This window comes from Neoarius graeffei, chromosome 28, assembly GCF_027579695.1.
Source record: "Neoarius graeffei isolate fNeoGra1 chromosome 28, fNeoGra1.pri, whole genome shotgun sequence".
Classification (NCBI taxonomy): Eukaryota; Metazoa; Chordata; class Actinopteri; order Siluriformes; family Ariidae; genus Neoarius; species Neoarius graeffei.
This window is the reverse complement of record NC_083596.1, coordinates 24,137,822-24,151,400: the sequence shown is the minus strand read 5'-3', so window position 1 is coordinate 24,151,400 and position 13,579 is coordinate 24,137,822. Positions and strand designations below refer to the sequence as shown.

General features: G+C 41.3%; 1 protein-coding gene across 1 annotated transcript in view; it reads right to left on the bottom strand.

The window, feature by feature from the left end:
- The window catches only part of LOC132875513 (kynurenine--oxoglutarate transaminase 1-like), a 68,908-nt gene that overhangs the window by 49,847 nt on the left and 5,482 nt on the right, over nt 1–13,579 (bottom strand). The window contains exon 4 of the mRNA XM_060912335.1: nt 13,469–13,548. Coding sequence (XP_060768318.1) covers nt 13,469–13,548 — 80 coding nt within the window. The remainder of the gene's footprint in view (nt 1–13,468; nt 13,549–13,579) is intronic.

Sequence of the window (13,579 nt, the reverse complement as noted above, 5' to 3'; positions counted from 1 at the left end):
TAGAGTGCGGCACCAGGTGTCTTCAATATTGAACCTTTTCACAATATTCTAATTTTCTGAGATAGTGAATTTGGGGTTTTCATTAGTTGTCAGTTATAATCATCAAAATTAAAAGAAATAAACCACTTGAAATATATCAGTCTGTGTGTAATGAATGAATATAATATACAAGTTTCACTTTTTGATTGGAATTACTGAAATAAATCAACTTTTTCATGATATGACCAGCACCTGTATATATGTGTGTGTATACATATATACACACTGTCAATCCAAGCAAGCTGGTCACACTCATCTCATCTCTAGCTGCTTTATCCTGTTCTACAGGGTCGCAGGCAAGCTGGAGCCTATCCCAGCTGACTACGGGCGAAAGGCGAGGTACACCCTGGACAAGTCGCCAGGTCATCACAGGGTTGACACAGACAAGCTGGTCACACTATCTAAGGAATCTATTGGCTAATGTTCATGAGTCCACCATCAGGAGAACACTAAACAACAATGGTGTGCATGGCAGGGTTGCAAGCAGAAAGCCACTGCCCTCCAAAAAGAAAATTGCTGCTCGTCTGCAGTTTGCTAAAGATCACGTGGACAAGCCAGAAGGCTATTGGAAAAATGTTTTGTGGACGGATTAGACCAAAATAGAACTTTTTGGTTTAAATGAGAAGTGTTATGTTTGGAGAAAGGAAAACACTGCATTCCACCATAAGAACCTTATCTCATCTGTGAAACATGGTGGTGGTAGTATCATGGTTTGGGCCTGTTTTGCTGCATCTGGGCCAGGACGACTTGCCATCATTGATGGAACAATGAATTCTGAATTATACCTGAAAATTCTAAAGGAAAATGTCAGGACATCTGTCCATGAACTGAATCTCAAGAGAAGGTGGGTCATGCAGCACGACAGTGACCCTAAGCACACAAGTCATTCTACCAAAGAATGGTTAAAGAAGAATAAAGTTAATGTTTTGGAATGGCCAAGTCAAAGTCCTGACCTTAATCCAATTGAAATGTTGTGGAAGGACCTGAAGTGAGCAGTTCATGTGAGGAAACCCACCAACATCCCAGAGTTGAAGCTGTTCTGTACGGAGGAATGGGCTAAAATTCCTCCAAGCCGGTGTGCAGGACTGATCAACAGTTACCGGAAACATTTAGTTGCAGTTATTGCTGCATAAGGGGGTCACACCAGATACTGAAAGCAAAGGTTCACATACTTTTGCCACTCACATATGTAATATTGGATCATTTTCCTCAAATAAATAAATGACCAAGTATAATATTTTTGTCTCATTTGTTTAACTGGGTTCTCTTTATCTACTTTTAGGACTTGTGTGAAAGTCTGATGTTTTAGGTCATATTTATGCAGAAATATAGAGAATTCTAAAGGGTTCACAAACTTTCAAGCACCACTGTACATGAACTATTATTACGGTTGGCAGAAAAACAAATTATTTTACTGCATTCGAGAAGCTGAGAGTTCACTTTTAATGTGGAATGAACATGTCTTTATTTAACGCTGAGTTATGTTTGTGTTAAACTTTCAAAAACCACTGTATGTGTCAGTCCACCAGATTTGCATACAGATTATGGATCGAGTTATACCTGCTGCATTACACTACCAAGCCTCTGTATGCAGGAAATACCAACCAAAGTGAAATTGAACCAAGGGAAGTTATTGTAAATCTGACATGAAATTGTGTGCGCAACCCAAAATGGTCCGTTTTCCAGACAGAAAGCCTTCAAAATGTCCATGATGTTTCAGCTAGACATTAATTCGATAATGTCTGCAGAAGTTGAATAGAATACATGTTTTTATTCCATCAAAAGTGTCCTGTATGTATAATTCTTTTTTATATTTAACACTACTGTCACTGCCCATCAGTCAACAATGTACAAGATACTCAAGTACTGTTCTGACTTAATGTGTTTATTACAGAGCAACATTTATAAATCTACTGTTTTAATTAATCAAGGCAGGGCCATCACAATCAAGAAGAAAAAAAGTACCAACTTTTCTGCAGCATAAGCCGACACACTCCATACATGTAATGTCCAGTTTTATGCCTCATACAGTAAATCTTCATAATGAAATTGATTCCAAAATTACACCACATTTTGAAATCACGGTGGATTCACACCAAAAGATAAACACTGAAAATTAAGCAAAACTATATTTACTGAACTACAAATATACAGAGAAGGCCGACAAACAACTCTCTCACAAACAGAAAATTCCATGACAGCATCAAAATTGGCAGTAAGACAAATGCATATAAATCAGTCCCGTCATTGTTTCACAAACTCCACAGATTTTTGCATTTTTCCTACTTAAGATAATGATCAAGTTATTTATGAGGCATTTACATCACTATTAGAATTAAGAGTATCCAATATATTTTCCACTGAATCGTGGCAGAACTTCACAGATTGGGAACCAAGTTTGGAGTTTGTCTTTTTCTTACCTAAACCTGCTCATTTCTAAGAGTTCATTTCATTTCTTTTCTCGACACCGTGGCCTTCTTTAGATCCTCAGGCAGCACCCTGCCCTTCTTCCTGGCTCTCTGTTTACGCTTCTCCATCTTGTTCTGTTTGAATTTCTGGATGTTTCTCCGTCTTTTATCTTGCCTTTGCTGCATCTTCTCCAGCACATGCTGACTCTTTTCAGCCCATTTCTTCTTCCTCCGGGTCTTCATTTTCTCCTTCCTCTTCAAGGAAGCACGCAGAAGGTCTTCATTGTCTTTGATCTTCATGCCCTCTGCCTTATAGAGGACGTTAGTCCAACGCATTTTCTCTTCTTCCTTCTGGGCTTTCTTTTCATCCTTTTCTCTCAGCTCCTCAAGACAGGCCTTTCTAGCCTCTACTCGGGACAAAAGCTGTTTGTAGTTCCTGCCTGTGAGGGGAGAGAGAATTCCTTTTGCCTTCCTTTTCTTCTTTTCCTTTAACTTGGTCGCTTTGTCGACATAATCCTCCCCTACTTCTATCTTGTTAAAAACGATGGCGTTTGTGTCCTTTTTGGCAGTTTTGCTTGTTGTAGAATCACTATGAGGCACGGGTGCCGGTTCTGCTTCACTTTCTACTTTGACCTCTAGGGAAGCACTGTCCGCTAACTTCTTCATGCGGAATTCTTTCCTTTTCCTCTTCTTGCGCTCCCTCTCCTGTTTCCGTTTTGCTCGCCGTTTCTGCACTTCCTCCAAGGAGGAGTCTTTTGGAGTGCCCTACAAACCCGCCCCCAAAAAAAGAAAAAAGGTAAAAAAAACAACAACCAACAAACAAAAAAATCCACCCTTAATTCAAGGCATTAGACACATATGGCCGCGTGGGTTTCCTCCGGGTGCTCCGGTTTCCCCCACAGTCCAAAGACATGCAGGTTAGGTTAACTGGTGACTCTAAATTGACCGTAGGTGTGAATGTGAATGGTTGTCTGTGTCTATGTGTCAGCCCTGTGATGACCTGGCGACTTGTCCAGGGTGTACCCCGCCTTTCGCCCGTAGTCAGCTGGGATAGGCTCCAGCTTGCCTGCGACCCTGTAGAAGGATAAAGCGGCTAGACACATATGGAGGACACTAATTATAAAATTACGCACCTGAGCAATTCTATTGTTTTTGCTAAACATTGAAGATATTTGGCTTTGAAATCAAAAGATGATTGAGATCGAAGATCAGAATTCCAGCTTTCATTTCTTGATATTTAGATCTAGATATGTTAAACAACTTAGAACATGGCAGCTTTTGTTTGAACCCAACCATTTTTCAGATGATTAAAAATATTGGAACACCTGACTGACAGCAGTTTTTGTTGCCCAGCTATGCCCCATTATACTGACTGATTAAACAATTAATAGCTGTGAATGTCTACTCTTGGTTTGAGACCTGGGTTTTGCTTGTGAAGGCTGCATTTGTTGTTAAAAAAGATAAATCAGCATAAAGACCAGAGTAGTGTTAACTTTGTCAATGAAAAGTTTGACTAAGTATTTGTTGACGTTTTATTTCATGACTAAATTGTAACAACGTAAATGAAAAAATATTTGACAATGAATAATGATGAAATCGCTGTTCATTAATGTCCTGATGAGAAAAGACAAAAAATAGCTGGCTCTGACTGGCCAGACAACCTAGCTTTCTTCTCAAGGGAATTTTTACAGCCAGGAGAAGTATCCTTCAGCAAAATCCATTACAGTATGTTTCCTTCCCTGTTTCATGTTCCTGACCGTAGTTGGGAAGTGGAGGAACCTGGCTCGCTAGGCTCATTTACACGGCTTTCACATTTCTCCTGGATTCTAACAGGTACAGTACCAGTCAAAAGTTTGGACACACCTTCTAATTCAGTGATTATTTTTATTAATTAAAAGACACTCCAGGCCTTAAAGTAATGATGGACTGTCATTTCTCCTTACTTAAATGAGTGGTTCTTGACATATTATGGATTACTACAGTTGTCACAACCATGTCAAAGTAAACAGTGTCTACTATGAAGAATCTAGAATATGAAATACTCAGTTTAACACTTTACCACATAATATGTTCCATGTGTTATTTCATAGTTTTGATGTCTTCAGTACTGTTCTACAATGTAGAAAATAGTCAAAATACAGAAAAACCTACAAATGGTGGTTTGGTGGGTCCAAACATTTGAATGGTACTGTACATTTGTTAGTACACACACAGCGTTTGTCTGAACGAAGTAACATCTTATCGACGACCTTTGATCCTCTGCTCCAATCACGTAAAGTCACGGGCCAGAAGCAGAGGGTCATTCCTTGACAAGGACTGGAGTAAGCCAGTCGAAAATTCAGGTAAGTCCAAGTCCTTATGTGTTGGAACAAAAGTTTAGTCTTTATAAGGTCGTTTACCAACACCGAAGTCTACATGTGAAGTAACATCTTTATATGAAAATACTGGTCATCACCACAGTACATAAAATGCCATCTTCACTTGATAATGAGCAAAAACTGCAACGGAGTCGTGGTTCACTCCACATAACTTCGGCATAGCAACAATAACAACAGCTGTGCAAAAAAACCCACCCATATTCAGCAATACCCCTCCTGTAATAGCCCCTAAAGCTGCAGGTCACATTTTGCAACAAGCATCATGAAACTGCCTGAGAAAATTATGACTAAAACATTGACTAAAATTAGATTACATTTAAAATTGAGTTCCACTGACTAAGTCTTGACTAAAACAAAAAAAAGACGAAAATGTAGCTACAATTTTCAATAAGCAACTAAGCTAAACTAAATCTAAAATTCTTGTCAAAATTAACACTGGATCAGAGAGCTGTCTTTGGGAGAAAAGCAAGCCATTTTGAAACTGAGAAAAGAGGGAAAACTGATCAAAGGAAAAGGCAATACAACAGTCTCGAATGTGCTGAACAAGAAAGAATCCACTGGTGTGCTAACAACCAGACATCGAATAAGTCGGCCAAGGAAAACAGCAGCAGTTGACAAACAGAGCTGTGAAGAAAAACCCTAAAACAACAGTCAGTGACATCAACGACCTCCACAGAGCAGGGATGAAGGGGTCACGATCCACTGCTCGAAGACAACTGTGAGAGCAGAAATATTTCCTGTGACAGTTTTTGAATCGCTTGCTGGGAGCTTCTTGTCAGTGATGGTGATTAACCTAGACCCTTTTTTCTGTTCATCAATACATCTCCATCTAATTTCTCACTTTCCCTTCTGCTGCAATTTCATTTTCTTGAAGAATGCTTTCCCCCAAAATAAAGACAGCAAGAAGAGGCTATTCATGTCAACTTATCAACAAATCTTCAACTAAGCTACGTTAATCATTTATCATGGCAAACACTGAGCTTGTTCAGTTTGTCAAGTACAGGATGTTTAGTCATTCTTCCTCTGTTGTTTATGGAATCAATTTTGTGCCAAAATGTTCATACAATACTTTTGAAATATCAAACAAAAACGACAAATCAAAATGCAAAAAAAAAAAAGTCAATTTTTTTTAGACTGGCAAACAAATTATTCGTATAATCGTGCAAAATATCAGTCTATTACTCTTCAGAAACCTTTTATTTTTGTTCCGCATCTTTCTCAGTTTTGTTTGACGTAATTTATTTTGGTTGCGATTCCAGCTTTCTCGTTTACGCTTCCTGACTTTTTGCTTGCAGTTTTGGCACAAACTTCACGTGTGGGTGGGCTGTCCAGGAATGCATTCCCATTGGGTAACTTGTGTTTGACTGACAGCTACGCTCAGCCATTCCCTACTCAGATTCTGGCGGACTGTTTGACGAGTGACCGATCCATTGACGGTAAACAAGGATTGAGTGGACTTCAGTGGCGACTATGATATTGAATTAATTCAACAAAGTGTAAGTACGGGACAAATGTGCTGTATGTGTTGCAGTAGTACACATTATGCAGGTGTTTCGTGGCAAGTCAAATGTTAGACTTAGCTCCACTACCCAATATAATAGCTGTCTTGCTAACATTAAACACACCTGCATAATGTGTACTACTGCAACACATACAACACACTTGTCTTGTACTTACACTTTGCTGAATTAATTCAATATCATAGTCGCCACTGAAGTCCACTCGATCCTTGTTTACCGTCAATGGATCGGTCACTCGTCAAACAGTCCGCCAGAATCTGAGTAGGGAATGGCTGAGCGTAGCTGTCAGTCAAACACAAGTTACCCAATGGGAATGCATTCCTGGACAGCCCACCCACACATGAAGTGTGTGCCAAAACTACAAGCAAAAAGTCAGGGAGCGCAAACAAGAAAGCTGGAATCGCAACCAAAATAAATTACGTTAAACAAAACTGAGAAAGACGCGGAACAAAAATAAAAGGTTTCTGAAGAGTAATAGACTGATATTTTGCACGATTACACGAATAATTTGTTTGCCAGTCTAAAAAAAATTTACTTTTTTTTGTATTTTGATTTGTCTTTTGTTTGATATTTCAAAAGTATTGTATGAACATTTTGGCACAAAATTGATTCCACAGTTGTTAGTATTGGACATTAGAGGTGCGCATTCAGACTCTAGAGAGGATTAGTGAGAGTGAGAGCAGTGTAGTTTCTGTAGGAGAAAGTCTGGATGCTGTTAGCGGGAGTCAGTGATCACCCAACTCTGGCATTAGAGTCCTCACAGCAGGGTGATGAGTGATGACTCGGTGGCATAACTGCAGAGCCAAAGCTAATGCTCGCCCATGGGAGCACCACTCCTCTCCACTTCACATGTCTAACAGGTTTGCTCTTCTCAGTGAGGCACCCACTGAGAAACCCGAAAGAGCTCTGGCTGTAGGAGACTCTCTTACAGCATGTGAAATTAGCTAGGCCTTTCGGGGCACCAGCAGCTTTAGTTAGGCGTGTACCAGGAGCCAGACATAGCAGGTAATCTTAGGATCTTAGGCAAGCATAGGTTTTCAAAGTTAGCTATTCATGTAGAAGTTAAAGATATATGCCTTCGTCAGTAAGAGGTTACCGAGACTAACTTTGTAGAAGTATTTAAATTAGCAAAGGGAATGTCTGATGCAGTAATATGCTCTGGCCCCATTCCCAATGCGGCATGGCTTACAGCAGGTTATGGTCGCTGAACTGCTGGTTGTCCAGGCATTGCTCTGAAAACAATGTGGGTTTTATAGATAATGAGTAGTTTTGAGGGCAAGCCTGGCCTGTTAGGGTGGGATAGTATCCATTCCACTCGGGAAGGTGCTGCTCTCATTTCTTATATAAAAGCCCATGGTCTTTCTTCGTGCTCTCACGGAAGGCGGTTGCATTTCTCTGCCTCTCCCTTCCCTTATCTTATCTTCCCTGCTTCTGCTGTCTCATCTGTCTGTCTATACTTTTGAGAGACTCTCTCCACACTGCTCTCCAAACTAAAAATCATGGAACTGATAAACTGGTCTCTTCACGCAATTGACACAATCTTCTCGACGAGAAGCCTGGGTTCGGGGGAACCAGCCTGTCCTGCCGGAACGTTCGCAGCTGGCTACACGATGGACGCGTGGGAGAGGTGGCGGGTCGTGTGCCTGGCGGTTCTTTCTGTGGAGGACATTGAAGACATCTACCTATCGGAACCATGATTACAGGACTTTTGCTGACTGGATTAGGCATTGCCCTGGTTTATTGAGGAAATCAGAAAACGGTGACAGCTGTCCAAAGCCCCATAAAGCTGCCCGACATGATTGAAGCGGTGGGCAGAGCTGTCGGCACTCAGATTGTGGCTATTCAGAACTTGAACTGCAACATGGATAACATCATGGAGAAGCTTTTGGCTTTGCAAAGGAAAATGGATCAATTCGGAGACCAGAATGGACAGAGTAGTCGTGTAAAGGAATGCGTCTACTCGCCCCAAGACCAAACAATCCCAATCTTATCTGCTTTCGGCTCCCTCAGACAGCACTGGCCTTGGCCAAGGTCGTTGCTGGGGCAATAACTCCCCCTGAAGATCACTGCAGTGAGACTCTCTCGTATTCCTTCCCCCACTTCCCACGGTCGCCGCCTTTACCCCCAGTGTGACAAGTGGGTAAGCGCCGTCGTGGCTGCAGGACCGGACTGCTTGTTTGCGCTGGGTTACCTATACCTCTGCCCCTCCCATGATCGCCCCCTCCCTCACCCCCTTCCCCCTTGAGTTTTCATGTTGTAAAGTGTACTGTGTTATTTTGTGCTTATGTGCTGAGGTGTTTTTTTTAATGTTCCCACACTGTACTCCCCACAGGAGCATAGTGTGGGGGTTGCTTTTTTCTCCTCCCCTCCCCTCATGTTACTCTGTATTTTTCATCCCTGTCTTCCTGTCCTGTCTATTCCCCCTGTGTCAATTGTATGTATGTGTACGGATGGGTTGACGGCTAATTTCGCTGGTACTTGTGACTAAGTGACAAAGGGTTCATTCATTCATAGTCTCAGAACAGACCTAGTTAAATCTGTGACAGTAAGGCCAAGGCCAGGGAGCAGACAAACAGGCTAAACTGACTGTCTGCTAGGTGCCTTGAGTCATCACACAGGTTCCACTATATTGAGACTGCATCTGTTCCCGGAATTAAACAAAAATGCAGAAATAAATCAGAAAGTTTGTTTTAGTGAGCTAATTAACATAAAATTAGATCATACTGAATGTTACAGGAACATACAGGAAGCAGCAAGTGAGGTTGGGGAAGCATGTCTCCAACACAGACAATCAGCACCAGATTCCCCCCAAGGCTGCGTTCTTTCTCCTCTGCTTTTCTCCCTGTATACAAACAGCTGCACCTCCACCCACCCGTCCGTCAAGCTCCTGAAGTTCATGGATGACACCACCCTCATTGGACTCATCTCTGGTGAGGACGAGTCCGCCTACAGGTGGGAGATCGACCATCTGGTGATGTGGTGCAGCCAAAACAACCTGGAGCTAAATGCTGCAAAAACAGTGGAAATGACTGTGGACTTCAGGAAGAACCCAGCCCCTCCTCTCCTCATCACCCTGCATGGTTCACCAGTGGACACTGTGGAGTCCTTTTGCTTCCTGGGCACCATAATCACCCATGACCTGAAGTGGGAACTGAACATCAGCTCCTTCATCTCAAAAGCACAGCAGAGGATGTACTTCCTGCGGCAATTAAAGAAGTTCAACCTGCCAAAGACAATGATGGTGCACTTCTACACAGCCATCATCGAGTCCATCTTCACCTCCTCCATCACCATCTGGTACGCTGCTGCCTCTGCCAAGGACAAGGGTAGACTGCAAGGTATCATTCGCTCGGCAGAGAAGGTGATCGGCTGCAGCCTGCCTTCACTTGAGGACCTGTTCGCCTACAGGACACTGAGGCGGGCAGGAAAGATTGTGGCTGATCCCTCCCACCCCGGACATAAACTCTTTGAGACACTCCCCTCCAGCAGGAAACTGTGGTCCATCAAGACCAAAACCTCACGCCACAGAAACAGTTTCTTTCCTACCGCTGCTGGCCTCATAAACATGACTAGTGACCACCACTTACTCTGCCCCCCCCCCCGCCAGTACCATACCTCAGACTCCTGACCCACTCTGCCCTCCCCACCTCAATAAACAAGACCAGTGACCCCATTTACTCTGCCCCCCCCTTTGTCTACCTGATTTGCACATTTGTTTATTTTATCTTATTGTTTACCTAAGTTGCACATTTATTTAATCTTATTTTTATCTTGTTTACTTAGTTCTTATTTCTTAATATCTTAGAATAGACCGTTTATATAGCGCCTTTATTAGAATACACTGTCTTTATTTAGCATTTATTCATGGAGCACCTTAACTCCAAACCAAATTCCTTGTAGTTGCCACAATTACTTGGCAATAAAGCTTTTTCAGATTCTGATGTACAGCTAGCACATTTGATCTAAAGCTAGGAGTGGTAAATATTAGGTCTCTTACATAAAGTCTCATCTCATTATCTGTAGCTGCTTTATCCTGTTCTACAGGGTCGCAGGCAAGCTGGAGCCTATCCCAGCTGACTACGGGCGAAAGGCGGGGTACACCCTGGACAAGTCGCCAGGTCATCACAGGGCTGACACAGACAACCATTCACACTCACATTCACACCTACGGTCAATTTAGTCTCACCAGTTAACCTAACCTGCATGTCTTTGGACTGTGGGGGAAACCGGAGCACCCGGAGGAAACCCACGCGGACACGGGGAGAACATGCAAACTCCGCACAGAAAGGTCCTCGCCGGCCACGGGGCTCGAACCCAGGACCTTCTTGCTGTGAGGCAACAGCGCTAACCACTACACCACCGTGCCGCCTTACATATAAAGTGTTTAATAATTTTATTATTAATAATAATAATAATACTGATCAGGAGTTTAATGAACTGTGTTTAACAGAAACGTGGATCAAACCAAAGGAGTACGTAGCATTAAATGAAGCCGGTCCTCCTGGAGACAGCTATATAAAAATCAGCTTTATCTAACTGGTAAAGGAGGAGGAGGCCTGGCAGTTATTTATAATCATAATCTAGGCATCACACACACACACAAAAAAAAGGACATAAATTCAATGTATTTGAAGTTCTTTAGACTAACATATGTGGCCATAAAATGTAAGATTTCCCAGTTGATTCTGCTAATTACAGTGGTGCTTGAAAGTTTGTGAACCCTTTAGAATTTTCTATATTTCTGCATAAATATGACCTAAAACATCATCAGATTTTCACACAAGTCCTAAAAGTAGATAAAGAGAACCCAGTTAAACAAATGAGATGAAAATATTATACTTGGTAATTTATTAATTGAGGAAAATTATCCAATATTATATATATCTGTGAGTGGCAAAAGTATGTGAACCTCTAGGATTAGCAATTAATTTGAAGGTGAAATTAGAGTCAGGTGTTTTCAATCAATGGGATGACAATCAGGTGTGAGTGGGCACCCTGTTTTATTTAAAGAACAGGGATCTATCAAAGTCTGAGCTTCACAACACATGTTTGTGGAAGTGTATCATGGCACGAACAAAGGAGATTTCTGAGGACCTCAGAAAAAGCGTTGTTGATGCTCATCAGGCTGGAAAAGGTTACAAAACCATCTCTAAAGAGTTTGGACTCCACCAATCCACAGTCAGACAGATTGTGTACAAATGGAGGAAATTCAAGACCATTGTTACCCTCCCTAGGAGTGGTCAACCAACAAAGATCACTCCAAGAGCAAGGCGTGTAATAGTCTGCGAGGTCACGAAGGACCCCAGGGTAACTTCTAAGCAACTGAAGGCATCTCTCACATTGGCTAATGTTAATGTTCATGAGTCCACCATCAGGAGAACACTGAACAACAATGGTGTGCATGGCAGGGTTGCAAGGAGAAAGCCACTGATCTCCAAAAAAACATTGCTGCTCGTCTGCAGTTTGCTAAAGATCACGTGGACAAGCCAGAAGGCTATTGGAAAAATGTTTTGTGGACGGATAAGACCAAAATAGAAATTTTTGATTTAAATGAGAAGTGTTATGTTTGGAGAACGGAAAACACTGCATTCCAGCATAAGAACCTTATCCCATCTGTGAAACATGGTGATGGTAGTACTATGGTTTGGGCCTGTTGGGCCAGGACAGCTTGCCATCATTGATGGAACAATGAATTCTGAATTATACCAGCGAATTCTAAAGGAAAATGTCAGGACATCTGTCCATGAACTGAATCTCAAGAGAAGGTGGGTCATGCAGCAAGACAACGACCCTAAGCACACAAGTCGTTCTACCAAAGAATGGTTAAAGAAGAATAAAAGTTAATGTTTTGGAATGGCCAAGTCAAAGTCCTGACCTTAGTCCAATCAAAATGTTGTGGAAGGACCTGAAGCGAGCAGTTCATGTGAGGAAACCCACCAACATCCCAGAGTTGAAGCTGTTCTGTACGGAGGAACGGGCTAAAATTCCTCCAAGCCGCTGTGCAGGACTGATCAACAGTTACCGGAAATGTTTAGTTGCAGTTATTGCTGCACAAGGGGGTCACACCAGATACTGAAAGCAAAGGTTCACATACTTTTGCCACTCACAGATATGTAATATTGGATCATTTTCCTCAATAAATAAATGACCAACTATAATATTTTTGTCTCATTTGTTTAACTGGGTTCTCTTTATCTACTTTTAGGACTTGTGTGAAAATCTGATGATGTTTTAGGTCATATTTATACAGAAATATAGAAAATTCTAAAGGGTTCACAAACTTTCAAGCACCACTGTATTTACAGACAAATATTTATTTCCTCTAATAATTATTTTTAGAGTCAACTTTGACTGGATCACTGTCAGACCCCACAGAGCTTGATAATGCAACGGAATACTTAGTCAGTATTCTGCTATAGTTTAGTGTAGCGCCACTAAAAAGAAAAATAAATGAGAGAAAAAACCAGCACGCTGGTATAATTATCACACATGCACCTCAAAACAGACCACTCAAAAATTAGAACATAAAATGGCACGAAACTAAATTGAATTCCAATTTAGAATGGAAAGGGAGCTTCCTGAACTATAGAAAAGCTCTTAGTGCTGCTAGACGTCTCAACGTCTCTCTCCACCCTAACAGAAGATGACAAAAATAATCCTAAATTCATATTTTATTGAATACTGTCGCAAAATTAACTAGGCATAAGAGCACCGCAGAAACATGCATACCTTTAATATGTAGTAACAACGACTTGAATTTTTTAATGACAAAATTGAAAATAGCCAAAAAATTCAGACAATTTGATAACGAGCCCTGCAGACAGCAATATAACCATATCAGATGAACAGTTAGAAAGACTGAACTCATTTCCTCATCAAAATCAACTTGTGTACTAGATCCCTTAACACGTTTCTTCAAAAACAGATACTACCAAAAGTAATCGAACCCCTTCTAAAAATAATCAATTATTCCCTTAGCACTGGCCATGTACCTAAATCCTTCAAATTAGTAGTTATCAAACCCTTGATTAAAAAAACCCGACCTTGGCCGGAACGATTTCCTTTCCTTAATTGTACTACAATGGTTCAGTGTTTTCCAGTTTGAGATTTCAAGTTTACATACCTGTCCTCGAGATGCCTCAATCTTCTCATGAAGTCTTTTCCTTAAAATATCCACCGTACTAAACTCTTCAGACTTTATACCTTGGAAGTTAAACATGTTAATGAATATACA